This window comes from Eucalyptus grandis, chromosome 6, assembly GCF_016545825.1.
Source record: "Eucalyptus grandis isolate ANBG69807.140 chromosome 6, ASM1654582v1, whole genome shotgun sequence".
Classification (NCBI taxonomy): Eukaryota; Viridiplantae; Streptophyta; class Magnoliopsida; order Myrtales; family Myrtaceae; genus Eucalyptus; species Eucalyptus grandis.
This window is the reverse complement of record NC_052617.1, coordinates 8,329,273-8,347,485: the sequence shown is the minus strand read 5'-3', so window position 1 is coordinate 8,347,485 and position 18,213 is coordinate 8,329,273. Positions and strand designations below refer to the sequence as shown.

Genomic DNA, 18,213 nt, shown 5'->3' with positions numbered 1-18,213 from the left:
TGATGGCACTAAAATTTTCCACACGCAAGAGACCACCATCATGGAAATTATGTGTCCCAATAATGCCATTTTAAGAAGACTTTGACTTTGACCTTAAAGAGAAGACCCGTGTTGATTACTTCACCATACAAAAGGGGCTTTTTCATAAGTGGAAATGCTAAATTGCAAAATGGAAAGGTATTAATTCCTCCTCCTTTTGTTTCCACTTGTTCTTTCATTCCTCCCTTTGCTTTCCTTCGCCCTTTGCCCTCCTGACCAACGCAATGTCTTGCTCCATCTTAAAAATTTCTTCATGCTTGATAGGATGGCATCATGGCATTGAACTCTTGTGATTAGAATGATCATGTTGTGTCATATCCAAAGACAAGCATCTTTTCCATCACTGATGGGGAAAATGTGCCAAATCTTAGGTTTACATAACCAAAAAGTAAATGTTGAGTTTAGTGCCCTGACATTCTTGAGACCTTTTATTACATGTTAAAAACAATTTACAATAATCCAACCACCTAGTATAACGAGCATATTAAGCATGGGTTTGGTTTGACTTTAGAAATGGATTTTGGGTGCAATGCAAATATTGAAAGCCAAAACTCTTTAAGAAAGGGCGGTCGCAAAACACCTCATGGGTAATTTTTGCGCGGCCATCTTGTGGGTTGTGCAACCTAAAAAGAAATCAATTGCCCTCTTGAACAAGTTGAACAATAACAATGAGGGGCAAAATTGGAAAAATAAAGAATTGGTGAGGATAACCTTGGGAAAAAAATTATTTAACCATAGTTTCAGCATTCCGCAAACGATACTTTGAAAAGCTTGCTAAACACCTCAGCATTTCCTCAACGGCCTTTGAAAGCCAAAAGCTCCTTGAAAAAGCTTAACCAAATGCACCATAAGTCATGTAAGAAACTAGTCGTGTGAAGAAGTGAAAAGATTTCAACAGGATTGAAACTTATTATTTTGTCATAATGAAAGTTTCCTAATAATTCTATGAAAAGCTCAAGAGCTTTGTCATAGAGTTATTAATATTTGATAGCCAAGTTATGAATTTTTATCTGTTTTTTTAATGGATGACTCATTACATCCACCCTAATTCTCTCTACTAGCAATGAAATATAAAGAATATGCTTTTGTCGTTCTCTAGCTCATTCACAAATATCAACAAAAATTGTGATAAAAGAATATAGGAAACTCAAATTCGCAAGTTGTCAAATCGAGTTGTTAATGTTGTGATATGGAATTAGTACATGTGGCATGATATTGCACTCAAGAGGACCTTTCGAAAAGACTTTTCCTTGGAAATTTAATGGCACTAAAAGTTTTTTCACGCCCAGCTAACCTAGCCAAGGGAAAAAAAAAAAAGAGAATACCATATATGTGACCCCAATAATGATGAAGACTTTTTTTTTTTTTTTTTGTCATAGTTTCATGAAGACTTTGATTTCTACAAACTGTGTCTTTTCCTTCCCTTTTCAATTGTGGCAGTAAAATACTTGACAAGCATTTCTTTTAAATTAATCGTCAGCAAGTAATGGAGAGATAATTTCCAAGAAGTTTTTCCATTGAAATTTCTATGGCACTAATAATTTTCCACACTCAACTAACCCCACCAAGGCTCTTTCTCATGGAGATTCGGTGATCCCGATTATTTTATTTTAAGAAGACTTTGACTTTGACCTTTAAGAAGGCTTGTGTGATCACTTCACCCTACAGAAGGGCTATATAAGTGGAAGCACTCTCCTCTACCACCAATAAACTCACTCACATGCTAAATTGCATAATGGGGTGGCATCAGATCCTCTGCCTCCTTTGTTTTCACTTTTTCTTACATTCCTCCCTTCGATTTGCTTTGCCCCTTTGCCCTCTTGACCAACGCGATGCCTTGCTCCATTTTAAGAATTCCTTCGTGCTTGATAGCAAGGCATCAAACCCTTGTCATTGGCATTTTGTTGACTCCTATTATCAAAAGATAAACCTTGTCAAGTCTTATCCAAAGACAAATTCATGGTACAAGGGCATGGATTGCTGCTCATGGGATGGTGTTGCTTGTGATGATGCCACCGGTAACATCATCGGTCTCGATCTTACTTGCAGTTGGCTTCATGGCACTCTCCATTCCAATAGCTCCCTCTTTCGTCTTCGCCATCTTTGGAGCCTCAACCTTTTCGGTAATAACTTTGTTGGCTCTCACATTTCGTCTAATCTGAGTGCATTTGCAACATTGACTCATTTGAATCTCTCTAGTTCATCCTTTTTGGGTTCCATTCCCAATGAAATCTCTTGCCTCTCCAAGTTGGTGTCACTTGATCTCTCTAACAATTATATTTTCAACACACATTCGTCCTCTCATCACGGATTGGAAAATTCAATTTTCACAATGCTTGTTCAAAATCTAACAACATTGAGAAAGCTTGTTCTTGATGAAGTAGACATGTCCATGGTATCACCAAAGTCCTTTGCAAATTTGTCTTCTTCTTTGACATATCTAAGCGTTTGTTATTGTTCCTTAGGGGGATATTTCCAGATGCCGTTTTTCGATTGCCGAGCCTCACTAGTCTCTATATAGGTGAAAATTATAACTTGTTTGGGATTCTTCCCAAATCCAATTGGACTAGTCCTCTTGAGTCTTTGTCTCTCTGGAGGACAAACTTTTCGGGAGAAATACCCAATTCAATTGGTAACATGAAGAATTTAACAATTTTAGATCTTGAGATTGCAAATTCACAGGACACATCCCCTCGTCAATGTGGAATCTCAACCAACTCCAAGTTTTGTGGATTGACAATAATAGCTTTAGTGGGGTTGTAGAGTTTGAATTATTTACAAAGCTTAAAAATCTCCGAAAGCTTTTTGTTTCTCAAGAACTAAATCTAATCTATGATACACTTGAGTATACATTCCCGAAGCTTGAAGTGTTGGCGTTGATTCTTGCAACTTGACCAAGTTTCCCTATTTCTTGAATTCATTGAAAATATTAACATACTTAGACCTCTCTTCAAATAGGATTAGTGGGGAGATCCCGATGTGGTTTTGGGGAATAAGCCATGATACATTGGAAAGTGTTGGATCTTTCTAATAACCTTTTGGAGGGAGGTATACAACTATTGCACTGGAAGAAATTGTCAACAATTTTCCTTAAGAACAACTCATTCCATGGACCACACCTCATTCTTCCACATTCTATTTCGATCTTTGATGCTTCCAACAATGGTTTCACCGATGAGATTCCCTCCTTGATTTGCCAATTTAGTTCACTCCAATATTTAGTTATCTAACAATAATCTCTTTAGGAATATGCCATCATGTTTTGGTAATTAACTAATCTCCACTATCTAGACTTGAGCAATAATAAATTACAAGGACCATTACCACGCTCTCTAGTCAAATGCGTGAACTTATCAACACTAGATCTCGGTCACAATGAGTTCAATGATATCTTCCCACATTGGCTGGAAGCACCACAACTATATTATCTTGATTTGCAATCGAACAAATTTTATGGTAGGATCAACCTCACTGTCTTTGGACTCTCCTTCCCTACTCTTGAAAATTTACTTATTTCCAACAACAATTTCACTGGATGGTGGCCCATACATTTTTTCTCAAACACCTCATTAGCTATTATAGATTTGTCCAACAACAAGTTTGGAGGGCCAATTCCGCTTCCATCTCCTGTCACATATTATTATTCTATTGCAAGTAATAACATAACTGGAAAGATCCCCTCTTTGATATGCAATGCCACCCAACTCGAGATCATTGACTTGTCGAACAACAGCTTAACGGGTAGCTTGCCTCGGTGCTTGACAAATTTTAGCATCGATCTGTCAGTTTTGAACTTGCGAATGAATCACCTCGAGGGCAAAATTCCTCATTTTTTTTCTTCGAGAAGTGGTTTGATGACTCTTGACTTGAGTCGAAATCAGTTTGAAGGCACATTGCCCCAGTCGCTTGTCAAATGTAGATATTTGGAAGTTTTGGATCTCAGTCACAATCAGATAGAGGATACATTTCCAAGATGGTTGGGAACACTCCCAAATCTAAAAGTTCTCGTTTTGAAGTCCAACAATTTGAAGGATCTTTTGGATATTCCCAAGGGAGCTCACCTCTTTCCCAAGTTACACATTTTGGACCTCTCCAACAACAACTTTAGCGGTCCTTTGCCAGTCAACTTGATCATGAACCTTAAAGGCATGATGAATGGCGAAAATGTGCAAGACACATCATTGTATATGACACGATCTTTTGGAGGGGGACATATGAAAATTCGGTGGCTATGATGATGAAAGGGCTAGAGGTTGAGCTAGTGAGGATCTTGACCTTCCTCACAATTATTGACTTGTCGTGCAACTCTTTCCAAGGGAATATCCCCGAAGTTATTGGACATCTTCACTCTCTTGTAGGGCTCAACCTTTCTCATAACCATCTTACAGGTTCCATCCCACCGACTCTAGGGAACTTGACTAATCTTGAATGGCTTGATCTTTCTTCGAACAAACTAAGTTGGGTAATTCCTAGAAAATTGGGAGATTTGGCTTCCCTTGGGTACTTAAACCTCTCGAAGAACCAACTCATCGGTCGAATTCCACAAGACAAGCAATTGAGCACATTTTCAATGGACTCGTTTAGCGGGAATCCAGGCTTATGTGGAACTCCATTGCCAAAAGCATGCCCTGGCAATGCACAACCTCCTTCACCATCGTCCTTATTAACTTTCGACTACGAAGGGCATGAGAGTTGGTTCAACCAGAAAATAGTGTGGATGGGCTATGCATCGGGAATCGTAATTGGGATTTCGATTGCATACATAGCATTTGAAATGGGAAGACCCAAATGGCTTATGCAAGGTGTGAGGATGCTGGAGAGTAGAGCAGCCGAATGGATAGAGAAGTCAAAGCGAAAGGCCATCAAATTTCATGGACAATGAAATTGTTTGAGGAATTTGTCTTTGTAAACTAGCAATGTAAATTTAGTTAATAGAGATGTCACGGGACAACTTGAAATATCATTTCCCTTATGAAGGCTTGTTTCTAATGTCCTTTCTCCATATTTCTCAGTGCAATTTCATATCGGTTGAATTGAGAAGATGAATAATATGATCAATCAATCATGCGGCTTTAGATAAACAAGAAGTAAAACACAAAAGAAGAAAATGAACCAAGTGCCATTAATCTCTAAAGATATCTTTTCCATCTTCCCATGTGCATAACTTTATATGTCCATGAAGAATTAGAAGTGAAGACTACCTTTCACTCATTCAGTCAAAGTTAGTTAATATCAATATGCCAAAGAATTATGTCTTGAAGGATCAACCCTGAAATTTGTGTATAGGATCAACTATTTTTTCTATTCAAAGAGTAAATCTTTGGGTGGAACCTACTTAATATTATGTTTCATTAAATTAATTTGGGATAGTTGTACAAGTGGTGGGTCTCGTCAACATACGAAGTTATATGAATAGTCGAAGGTTAGCAAAATTCATCGATCTCCATAGCGTGGGTTTATACTAAACCATGGTCTTCAAAACAATAGACTTTTAGAAACATCTTTGGCCATGCTCTTTTTAGGAGTGAAAATCAATTATCATGAATTTTATTTCTTCTCATGCCTTCTTTGAACATAGGCCTCTTGCTAAGCCTGGTCCACTTGCAAGTTGGGCCTTCCACCCAGTTCACTTTGCGGCATTACTTCGCTTTCGAGGTTTTTTCTTTATTTTACGGTGCAACCATATTTTTTCCTTTTAAATTTGGGAAGGCTCTTATTTTGCTCACATATTTTATCTTAATATATAGTATCTTAGTAAATAAGTGGTGTTGAAGCTGGTAGTTTTGACGTGCGTGTTCAATCCAATGGAGTGAGTTGTGGTCAGCTTGGCTTATATTTTAAGGCTGAATGTTCACATCATGGTTTTGGTCCACGAAAACTTAAGATAATCAAGAGAACTGAATTTATGTTTAACAGCAACTACTCCACACAGTTGCTTTTGGTGAGATCCCTCATTCAAAATACCGTAATATTTAATGAAGAGATTAATTTTTATGATATCTACTGCAAGTGTATTAGTAATTTAAAATTATTTATTAAATTTGCTCAAATAAATTTAAATGAATACGAGCCGTTTTTTGTAGTGATGGGAGACAAATACAATGATGGAGGGGATAAGGAAGGGTAGGGCAGGAGGGCGATGCTGGGCCCGATGCGGGGAGGAACAGCTGGCCCCCATAAAGGCCCAAAACCCACCACCACTCGATGCGACGAATCATGGCCGCGTTGCACTGGTCTCGATCCTCCTCTTCTTCCCCCTTTTTCCCATATTGGAAAATCGTTTCTCTTTCTCTTTTTAATTTCTGGAAAGATAAAATAGAAAAGGATTAAAGAATTAAAAGATCTGACCGACCCGAACCTCCCCAATGCTGTTGCGTGACGTGTACACCTTATTGTCCCGCCGTTCTCTCCATCAAAAGCCGAGAAAAAGAAGAACAAGAAGCAAAGAGAGAGAGAAAGGAAGGGGGCGATTGTGTGGCTGCGATTCCTGGAGATGGCGTGGGAGGTTCGCAAATTCGTGGGGGATTTGTTAGGGTTTTTCCAGTGCGCCGTGATGCTCAAGAAAGAAACTGGGTATTTCGACCTGCCCACCCCACTTGCCATGGCCAATCATAATGGCTTTTATCTCTGTTTTGATTTGGTGAATATGTGGGCTGGTTTTGGTGATGCTGGGATGGGGATGAGGATGGCACGTCACATCCCTTTCTCGTCCAGATTTCACTCCATTTGCAGTGCCTTCTCTTTTACACCACCACCATCACTGTTTGTCTCATGAATTTACTTGGAATATGTCTAAAATATAGAGCTTGCTTTGCATAATTTACTCTTGTGTAACGAGATCCATGATGCTTTTATGAAAAGAATATTTCCACAGCAAAAGTGGATTAAAGATGAGTTCATCCGTCAACTTAAACTTCACCTAATTTGCTACCGTCCCATTTGGATTGGAGATGTGGTGTTTTTACCCAAAAGTTAAAATTGTCGTTCCACCGAATGTTCCTATACTTTTTTTTTGAAAAAGTCAAGCATTCCTTCGGTCATAATTTTTTTTCGATGGTCAATTTTTACAGTTATACGCATGTCCTGCTAAGACTCACTCGATTTACACTAGGACACTACATCGGAGTCGCGTCAAGCAACATAAAAAAATCAAATAGAGAGAGAAAGAGATGAGGTCCAGTAGGCCAGTCGTAGAGCCCAAGCTCTAAGCTCCCGGTCCCGGGACGTCTAAGCTCAAGCTTTCTAATGCCATGGCTACTCAAGCTCACGACCCTGGCCGCTTGATGTAAGCTTGCGGCAACCTTGACAACTCGACTTTCAACTCGATATCATGGTTGTAAGATCTTTCTGAGCCACGAAATTTGAGGCCATGGCTACTCAAGCTTCAAGCCAGCGGCCATGGCCACTCAATTGAGGGTTGTGAGGGGAAACTAATCATAGTTTTTGCATTGAAATGGTTGTTAAATTTTGTGAGTTTTTGATTTAGGAGGGTTTAAGGAAGAAGAAGAATTTGTAGGGGAGAGAGAGAGAGAGAGAACATTTGGAAAAAGAAAAAGAAATGCACATCAACAAATAAAAGAAAAAAATCCACGCCAGAAAATAATTAACGCCAAGTTGGCAAATTTCATCGCCGGACCTAAATAAGGACGATTGATGGCACTTTTTTCTAAAGTAAGGGGATGGTTTTGAAGCAAAAAAGGTGGACTGAAGATTTTGTATTGGGCGAAAAATAAATCCATCATAGATCCACACGATTTGAATAATTGATGAAAGACTGCAACTAGACCCCCATCATCAAACCATCCACTTTCTCTGTGCCTTAGCCGCAGTAAAACGAAATCGCGCATACAGCTAACACGGCATCGCCGCCGCAGCCGAAGTGACGGACGACCAAAACAATCATTCCCTCGCGGAGCTACAACCAACGAAAGAGCTCATAATACCGAACATTATTAATTCAACCCTCTCTAAACCTGAATCCCAGCAAGCTCGACCCAGATTTGGACCACAACCAAATTCAACGGTTGTCGGTCCTCTCGGAGCACCTCATCAACAGGTCCAAAGTGGACGCGTGCTGTCGGCCGCGAGCCTCGGCCTCTCATCGCGTTCCGTGGCGTGGGCCTTTGGCACGAGTGGCAGAGGAGATTCCTCTGAGTGCTTGGCGACGAGGATGTCACGCCGTGGACTCTGGAATTGCAGTTCCTGCACAGGTTCGCCTAGTCCGACTCGCGGCACATGGTCGCGAGGCTGTTGCAGAGCTGGCATTGCTTCTTGTCCTCCATATCTCTCTGTGTGGCTCGCTCGCTCGCTCCGATTTCAGTGAAGAAGAAGAAGATGGCCACGAGTCAGAGCCAGGCTTTTCATTGGAAATGGATTAAGTTGGTTAAGAACCCACTTATTTCCGTCTCTCCATTTTGTAAATCTGTTATGACTGGCCCATGAAATTTGATATGACCCATTTCGATAATTTTGGGTCATTAAATGGATTTTGGACCCATTAAACGGGTCTACGGCTTGACTAAAACAATGAGCTATATAACCTCCCTTCAACATATCTATCTAATAAAAAAAAATTTCTATCTAATAGAGTCCAAGTCTCATTAAATTAATTTTATGATAATTTGATTAGAACCGTCCTTAATTTTATGTTTGATTACATTAATTTATGACATATGTACCATCGGTCGGTTACATCAATGTGTGAAGTTATTCATAGCCGAAGGTGAGTACCATTCATTGATTTGGACATGGTAAGTTTCTGCTGAACCTTAGTCCTCAAAATAATTACACATGCTTCGACTTTTGTTAGATCCGGATCATCTAAAACTTTCAAAATATACAAATTATTGACTCATGGATTTATATATAATCTGTTTTTTTTTAAAGTTAAGAATAATATTTTAACTTTTGACATATTCTTTACTTTTGCTGCTGAATTTTAAATAGATAAGCCTTTTATTAAATAACTAGATGCGAATGTACTGTAATGTTTAAATATTATTGATTAGTAATTATTGATTAAAAGTGCTTAATAAAACGAAAATGAACTGATTTTTTTAGATCGGAGACAACGACGGAGGCCGGATGAGGAAGGTGAGGGCGGTGCTGGGCCAATCGAAGGGGTAGCTGGCCCTTAAAGCAAAGCCACCACTCGAGGTGACAAATCACGGCAGAAGTGCACCGGATCCCTTCTTTTTCCCTAAATTGGAATTGATTTACTTATCTTATTTTTCCTTCGGATTACATTTTCTTGCGCGCAATTGTAGTTGATCTCGTGAATTTGCTTGGTATGTGTGAAGATAATTTAGCTTACTTTACATACATCACTTGCCCAACAAGGTCAATGATCGAATTTCGATCTAAAATAAGTTCATATCAAGTCGATTAAGCTTAGGCTTGTTGATTACTCATTCGATTTGGATGGAGGGGGTTAAGGTTTGAGGATGGGACTGGCTTGCATGGCAAAAAAATAAAAAGGAGCATGTCATCGTTGATTCTTATACTCAAAAATTAATATCTTCCCTATAACTTTTAGGTTCAAAAGTAGATAGAGAGTTTCCTTTTTTTGGGCAAAACTAGAGGAATCAGTTTTTTAGCCCATTTTGATGCATGTACAATAAACCCATTAGAAATGTATCCGATTTTGAAAAGTGAAAATAGTGGAATTGAAATAATATACTTGGATGTGTTGTCATGTAAGGCATCTCGATGATCAAGAAGAATAGATGGGATTTGTTAATCAAGTATTAAATTTATATGGCTCACCTAATTAAATCTTTCCGACTCTAAATTTGGTTAACCGGAGCTCACGTGTTCAACGAAGTGGGCAAGAGCCCGACACGAAAAAGATCTTTTGCCGTTGTGAACTATCAATTGATCAAAGACCACAAGTAGACCATGACCAACGAAATTTTTCACTTCGATCGTCGTGCCTAAGCTTTCCATGTTAGACTTTGCCCGCTTGAATGGATATACCAGCTCTGGTGAAATTAATACTCGTAAGAACTTAGTGAATTCCCCTATTAAAGTCAACAGCATCATGTGGGAGGATGATTTCTTGGTGTAAAAGCTTAATTATGGAGTCCCTGTCGTGGATAAAGCTAGACGAACATAGTTCACGAGCAACCATCGGGTCTCCAACCTTTAAAACGATTGCGATCACGCCTAATTCCAACTCAACTAGGGCCACAGAATATCGTAAAATCCTAAATCGTGATTGATTACAAAATCGGCACCAAACAACTTCCCTGCAAAATCTTATCAAAGTCCCATCTTGTCATTTAAAAGAAAAACAAAACAAATAAAAGATGTACTTCGATTACCAGATAGCCCAAGCTTAATTATCCTTTAAGTCGATCCATCGTTTGGGCACATAATCCATCACATAGGAGGAAAATATGCCGAATTTTATGTTTACCCAATCAAAATGTAAATGTTCAATTTAGTGCTCCAGTACCCTCTAAGACCCTCTTATATCCGCGTTGAAATAATTTACAGTAATCCGAACACCCAATATAATGGGCAGGTTAGGTCATGTGAGTAATTAATCATGTGAAGACATGAAAAAGATTTTAATAGGTTTAAAAGTTATAATTTTACTGTAATCGTGAGATTTTGTAAGATCATTATCAACTGTTCAAAAAGCTTATGTTGTTAAATGAAGAGTAGAGATATATTATTGGGGAGGCAAAAAAAATGAGAATACGAAAAGATTTGAACTCGAAATTTCCTGCTCTAATATCGTATAAGGTTTCATGGGACTATTTTTGGTTGTATTAAAAACTTAAGCTGTTAGATGAAAACGTAGTTTAATATTTAAATATTTTAATGGTAATGAAGATTTATTGGTAATGCCATTAAAAGCTTATTGGCGTTGTCATAAGGAATTGCTATTTATCGATTAGAAAACTCTCTTTGCTAGCAAATGAGATTTGACTTGCAAAATAGAGCATCGTCATCAAGGAATACTTTGTCGTGAGGCATTGACAAAGCTTATTCTTTTTAGCTCATTTACAAATACCGACAAGAAAATGCAATCAAAGTATTTGTAAGGCAGTCAAATTCATCAAATGTCAAATAGACAAGTCATTAGTGCTGACAATGGGGTATTGTACACATGGCAAGATAGTGCTAGTACGAGACGTTTCAAGAAGATATTTCCAAGGAAATTTCTATGGCACTAAGAATTTTCCACACCCAAGTGACCCCACCAAGGAAATTGTGTGTCCCAATAATGTCATTCTAAGAGGACTTTGACTTTGACTTTCTATAGAAGACTCGTATTGATAACTTAAATTGATGAGCTTTACAATGGGAAGCACCCTCCACCACCAATCAACTCACTCGCATTCTAGAGGGACCAATAGCATTTTCCACATTCGACTGGCACTTTTTTTGTCCTGTTTTGATGCGTGTAAAGTAAACCTATTAAAAATTTACAGGATTTGAAAAGTGAAAACGAATTGAGATAATATAATTAGATATCTTGTCATGTAACACACCTCGATGACCTTAAAAAAAGAAAGAAATAGTGTACCTTGCCTCTATGAGCCAAACAAAGTCTTTGGACCTTTAATTTGTCTAATCAAGTCGCCAAATTTATATTGCTTTTCTAGTTAAACACTATATTTGGTTATTTGGAGCTCTTGTGTTCAATGAAGTGGGCAAGAATCCAGCATCAAAAAGAAATAGTGTACCTTGCCTCTATGAGCCAAACAAAGTCTTTGGACCTTTAATTTGTCTAATCAAGTCGCCAAATTTATATTGCTTTTCTAGTTAAACCCTATATTTGGTTATTTGGGGCTCTTGTGTTCAATGAAGTGGGCAAGAATCCAGCATCAAAAAGAAATAGTGTACCTTGCCTCTATGAGCCAAACAAAGTCTTTGGACCTTTAATTTGTCTAATCAAGTCGCCAAATTTATATTGCTTTTCTAGTTAAACCCTATATTTGGTTATTTGGAGCTCTTGTGTTCAATGAAGTGGGCAAGAATCCAGCATCAAAAAAGATCTTTGGCCGTTGTGAACTATGAATTGATCAAAGACCGTAACTAGACCACAAGCAACAATTTTTTCAATGCGGTCATTACATACAAGCTTTCCACGTCAGACTCTTGCCACCTTTGATGGACATATCGGCTCCGGCGAAATTAATACTTGTGAGAACTTAGTGTATTTCCCCTATTAAAGTCAACAGCATCATGTAGAAGGATGATTTCTTGGAAGCATCGACACAACCATCAAACACAATGCTAATCCTTGAATTAAGCTAGACATTCATTGTGTCTCGAACCTTAATAATAATAAGGCTCACACCTAAATCCCCGAGTCATGATTGACAACGAAATCGGCAATAAACACTTTCCCTAGAAAAATTTATCAAAGAGGTCTCAGATCCCGGCTTCTCCCCTTTTATATCGATAATAAAAGAGAAAGCTAGGAAAAGACATACATTGATAATGAGATAGCCCGCTTTACGTAAATTCCCGATCTATAAAATGTCCCTATTAACTTAATTATTTTTGAGTTGATTCATTTTTTTGATATGCCGAATTCCGTGTTTACATAATCATAACATAAATGTTCAATTTGGTGCCCCAGCACCCTCTAAAATCTTATTATATACACGTTTAAACAATTTACAAGAATTCATACACCTAGTATAATTGGCATATTAGGTCATGTAAGTAACTAATCATGTGAAGACGGAAAAAAGTTTCAATGGGTTTTGAAGGTTATAATTTCATTTTATCGAAGATTTCTTTAGTAATCTTGTAAAAGGCTTAATGGCTTTGTCATCATAAGGAGTTACAAATTATTGATTAGAAACCTTCCTAAGTCTCTTTATTGGCAAATGAGATTCAACTTGCAAAATGGAGCACTATCATCGAGCACTACTATCTCGACAAAGCTTATTATTTTTAGCTGATTTTCAAATACAGAAAAAAAAAATACTATTGAAGAATTTAAATCGGTCAAATTCGTCAATTGTCAAGTAGAATTGTGGGGGCCATGACATTGTGTGACATCCTCAATCCGAGCCCTATCTACGGAGCGGAATGATGACGGTAATCGACAAACGATAGAAAAGCAAGCAAAGACCACTTTAGGATGAAAACTCAATTTTTCATTGGTGGATCGTAAAATTTCGAAAAAGTATAAACCAACCGCGAATGAGGAATCACGAGGGCCCAAGCCACGAGCAGGCCCAATGGGCCTCATGCCCACTATGGGTGGCCCAAGGGGGTCCCTTAAACCATTCAAGCCCACATTTGATTTTTAGAAGCATGCACATTAAATTAGCCCATGTGCATGAATAGTAAATGGAATCATAGTTTAGTTTCATTCCCATTTTGCCCTTTCTAGAAATTAGTAGCTAATAGGACATATTTGTTGTCATCCTAAGGAGAGAGGGCGCCTCAATGAAGGGGGGAAGAGGAGAAGTCTAACTAGCTAGCATTTTTTAGTCTATTTTCTATTCTAACTCAAGCATGATGTCTTGCATTGAATGCCTTAGATAAGATGATCTCCAAGAGGCATTATTAGCCATGCAATGGCTTGGTCATGAGCAAATTAAGGAAGGTTGTACATGAGATTGTTAATGCTTGGGAGAGAAAAAAATCTTGTTTGAGCTCATTCTCTCTCTCTCTCATGCTCTCAATTCTCTCACACTATTTCTCCCATTCTCTCTCTCTCACTCGACAATCTCTCTCTCATTCTCACCGTCGGACCCCCTCCCTCTCACACTCTCCCTCTCTTAGCTCACCCTTTCGTCGTCTCGATCCATTGTTGTCGCCTAAGCTGCTACCTTCATTACCGTGCTATGTTGCCGTTCGCTCTTGCCGCGCCGCCTCACCACCAGTGCCTCAAAGCCATGAGACCCGTGCCTTTATGCCGCCCTCACATTGTTCCTTGGCCGTGAACCCCTAGCATCGCTCGCTGTTGCCATTACCGTTCGTTGTCATGTCTTAAGCCACCATCGCTAAGCCATTGCTGAACCACCATTCGTTGTCCCTTGTTGCCCTCACGTCGAGCCGCACCTCACACCGCCGCCCACACCAAGTCGCCTTGTGCTAAGCCGCCTCTCACCATGAGCCATCGCCACTGCTGTAGGCCGTTGAAGCTAGATCCGAACTGTGAGTAACTACCTAACCCTTGTTTAGGGTGGCAGTTACACTTAGGATTAGGGTTAGATTAAGGTTAATGAAAATTAGATTATGTGATAAATATATTAGTATGATAGGTTATCATGTGATAAGCTATCATGATAAGTGATAAGTGCAAGGGATAAGCTATCATGATAAGTAATAAGTACTAGTGATAACTTATCAAAAATGTAGTAAGTGTTTATTATATTTTAATTTTAAATGTGATAAGTACTTATTAAATCCCAATTTTTAGAATGATAAGTGCTAACGAAATCCTCATTTTCAAAATGATAAGTTTTCATGGTATCATATTTTAATAAATGATAAGTGCTTGTAAAATGTTATTTTAAAAAGTGGTGTGCTAATTTGATAATTGAAATTATGGTGGGATATTATATTATATGAGGTTGATGCATGATTATTTTGGTGGATAAATAATCAATGGATGATCACGTGAAATTATTTCGTGGCATTTTTGTGTGCAAATATTGCTAATGTGTGAGCACTAAACACTATTTCATTAAGTAATGAGAAAGATAAAAATTGTCTTAAATGGTTGATGTGCTTGTGTGGTCACATAATGGTTCCGTACTCGTATGATTACGGGAGACAATGCCTGATGAATTTCGGATGCCCCATGTAAATGGGATGCCATTCGCGAATGGATTTCGAAACAAAACTCCTTAATTGAAATGCCGTCTTTGAGTGAGATCGAGACGTTACCATATCCAATGGGACAGGACGATGCCCGGTTAGACCGAAAGACCACTAACACAAGTGTCAATTGTGGCCGAGAGCAGTCGTAATAATAATGAAATTACTGTCTCGAGAATAGCATGGTAGTATGGAATAGCATGTTATTTTCGAGACGCTACGTATGTAAAGTGCATGAGTGCTAAATGCATATTATAAGAGAAATGTTATGGCTTGCACATATATGACATGGATTATATGAGTTGCATGAGATACGTGCATAAATTAAATGTCATTTTAGTGATTTGTGTGACACGTGCATGCTTGATTAACCCTGCTTATGAATTGAGGAGTATGTGGATTTGTATGCCATTGTTTAAGACTCGAGAGATTTAGGTTAAGGCTAGATCCCTTTATGTTATAGTTAAGGTAAAGCTTAGGCTTTACTATTGATCTGTCATCGACTATTAAGCTACATGTTTAGGGCATCTACAAGGCGAAGTACCTTCCTACGTGAGATTCAAGGAGTATACTTCTTGAGTATATCACATTCGTTATTGTTTAAATGTTTTAGGCCCTCATCAACATTCCTTTTGGCGTGCCTGTGGATCAAAATATCGAGGTGACCTCCTATCTAGTTAAGGGAATGGACATTAGATACAAAAAGTATGTGACCACTATTTAGGTGGATGAGGGGTTGATAAACCTGGTGCCCCATAGGTTCATGGCTATGTATGTATGGGTCGGGAACGATCTCTTTGGCCCTCTCCAAGGTTTTGATTGGCCTCTAGACGAGGGACCCAAGGGCGTTAGTTGAGACCCCATGGATGTGAATGACCCCAATGGTGCCGTCACTGACCCAACACGGACTCGGATCCGAAGTCAGACCTTAGGCGTGAGCCGTGGTATTATAACCGAGATGTGCAGGAGATACCACTTTTTGAGGTTGCCTTTGTAGTATAGAGGTGGTGAGCTAACCCCAACTCCCTTTTGACTATCTAAGAGGAATCCGCTTTGCGGATGTGTATATGCTAAGCTTCTGGTTTGTTAAAGTTAGTGTGTAAATGTTGATGGCAAAAGAACGCTTCAAGTGCCAAAAGTTGGCACAAATGGACACTTAAGTGCCAAAAGTTGGCACAAAAGGATATTTAAGTGCCAAAAGTTACAAAAGTGACACTTAAGTGCCACATTTTTGGAAAAGTGGGACACCTAAGTGGCACCTCCGGTGAGGCCACCTAAGTGGCACCTTCGATGAGGCCGGCCATAAATCATATGTGGCAATTAAATATTAATATTGCTTGCTCGCCTATGTGGCTCGTTGGAGAGCTAACTTAGATCTAATTCACCCAAAACGTCGTTTCTATAGTTGGCCAAAATAGAGCCCTTAAATCGGCCAAAACGACGTCGTCTCCCTAACTGCCCTAAATCTAAAACCCTAAATCGGGCAAAATCCCATTGAAGTGCTGGAGCCCTAATCCCAAACCCTAATTCGATTTATCCCAAATTCTACAGTCGAATATTGGAAATGGAGAGCAGGACTTTCAGCAGCAGCTCAAATTCCTCTCGCCGAAGCGACGGAGAAGGCGAGCGTTTTTGTTTTTGTGGGTTACCAAGTCCAAGAAGAACATTGTGGACTCGAATGAATCCCAAGAGAAGATTCTATGTATGTGCCCGATACAGAGAATGGTCGAAGTGCAAATATTTCAAATGGGTCAATGCGAAATTCTCTCACCAGGCCACAGAGGTGATATTAGACCTACTTGATGGATGTCATCAACCTCCATCTACGCTTGTGGACGACTTGGACAATGTTGACTCAATGCAAACTCAAGCATCTTCTGCTAACCATTTGAAGAATGAAGTTTCAATGATGAAAATTGAACGGAAGTGTTATCAAGTGTTTATTGTGTTGTTATTTTTTTTGTCTATTCTACTTTATGATGAAATGTAAAGTACTGGAAGATGAGAAGAAGTTTTCCCGATTGCCATAGTTATAAATGAGTGGACAAATGTATTTATTTTGAATGAAATGTAACTTTTTTTTTTTTTTTTGGAAGATGAGAAGAAATTTTGTGTTGTCTACAAGATCATTGTGGCTTTTTTATTTTTGTGTGTTGTCATATGTATTATGTGTTACTTCTTGTGCTTGTGAGGAGGTCAAGGAAAGGAAATGAATGAATGAATGAGATACTGTTTGTACTATGTTTTTGTTTATTCTTGAATATGAATTAGTGAGAATGGAATGTATATTGGGTCAATGTGTTGTGGTGACTTTTTTACTTAAACTGAATGTAAACCAACAGCAAACATTGACATAAGTTGAACTGTATATATGAACCAGTAGCTTCTTTGGTTTGCTGCAAACCGGCATATACATAGGACAGACACGAGTGATTACTCGAGTGCTATAAGTTGTATTTAGTGATCACTTAAGTGCCGGTCATGATAAAAAAAAAAAAAGAATCATTTAAGTGTCAAGTTATTATTAAAAGTGATCACTTAAGTGTCACTTGTGGTTAAAAGTTAACACTTAAGTGTCAAGTTTTTTAGAATGTGATCAGTTAGGTGCCAATTTTTTTTATACGTTTCCTCTATAAATTGCACCAACCACCAGCCGCCGCCACCCCCCACCACTGGCCGCCATCAGCCTCCAGCCATCACCACCAACCACACCAAGCATTCCAAGCACTCACTTGAGCCACCACCACCCACCACTGTGCCGGTGGTATGTTGCTGCAGAAGTTGCTAGTGCAAGGTGCCTTGCACCAACTTGCACCAACACTACCTAGTGCAAGATGTGCATATTGCACACTTACATTTTACACCAGATGTAGCACAAGCCCCTAACACAACCCCTATAATAGACCCACCATCAGTAGACATCGGCAGTCACCACTAACCACCACCACTAGCAACACTAGCATCCTAGTTACCACACCAGCACATAGCCACCACCATAAACCCACCATTAGAAGCCACTGTTGGTGGTGGGTGGTGGGTTTGTTGCAAAATGGGCTCGTGCAAGCTAAGCTATGCACACTGCACACTTGCACTAGTACTAGCTGCAACAAGAGCCCCCAACCTAACTCCCATAATGGACCCACCATCACTAGGCTTCACCAGCCGCCACCACTAGCCACACGAGCACCCCAGCCACCACCACAGATCCACCACCAGAAGTCGTAAGTAAAAGTAAAAAAAATATATAAAAAAAAATGAAAAAGGCAAAAATGACAGGCAACAAGATAGTTCCATTGATATTGAAATTAAGTCTCACAAACTCAATGACAAACTATTAAAAAAAAACATCGACAGTAAAACAACTGACTCCTCAGC

General features: G+C 39.0%; 1 protein-coding gene across 1 annotated transcript; it reads left to right on the top strand.

The window, feature by feature from the left end:
• The first annotated feature begins 4,270 nt into the window (after positions 1 to 4,270).
• On the top strand, positions 4,271 to 4,921 carry LOC108960308 (putative receptor like protein 25). Its single transcript, XM_039314289.1, has one exon. It carries the CDS (start codon positions 4,271 to 4,273, stop codon positions 4,919 to 4,921), a length of 651 nt encoding a protein of 216 aa, XP_039170223.1.
• The last annotated feature ends 13,292 nt before the right edge of the window (positions 4,922 to 18,213 follow it).

Coding starts and splice junctions, on each gene's coding strand:
- LOC108960308 (XM_039314289.1), top strand. CDS start 4,271: ATGATGATGAAAGGGCTAGAGGTTGAGCTAGTGAGGATCTTGACCTTC.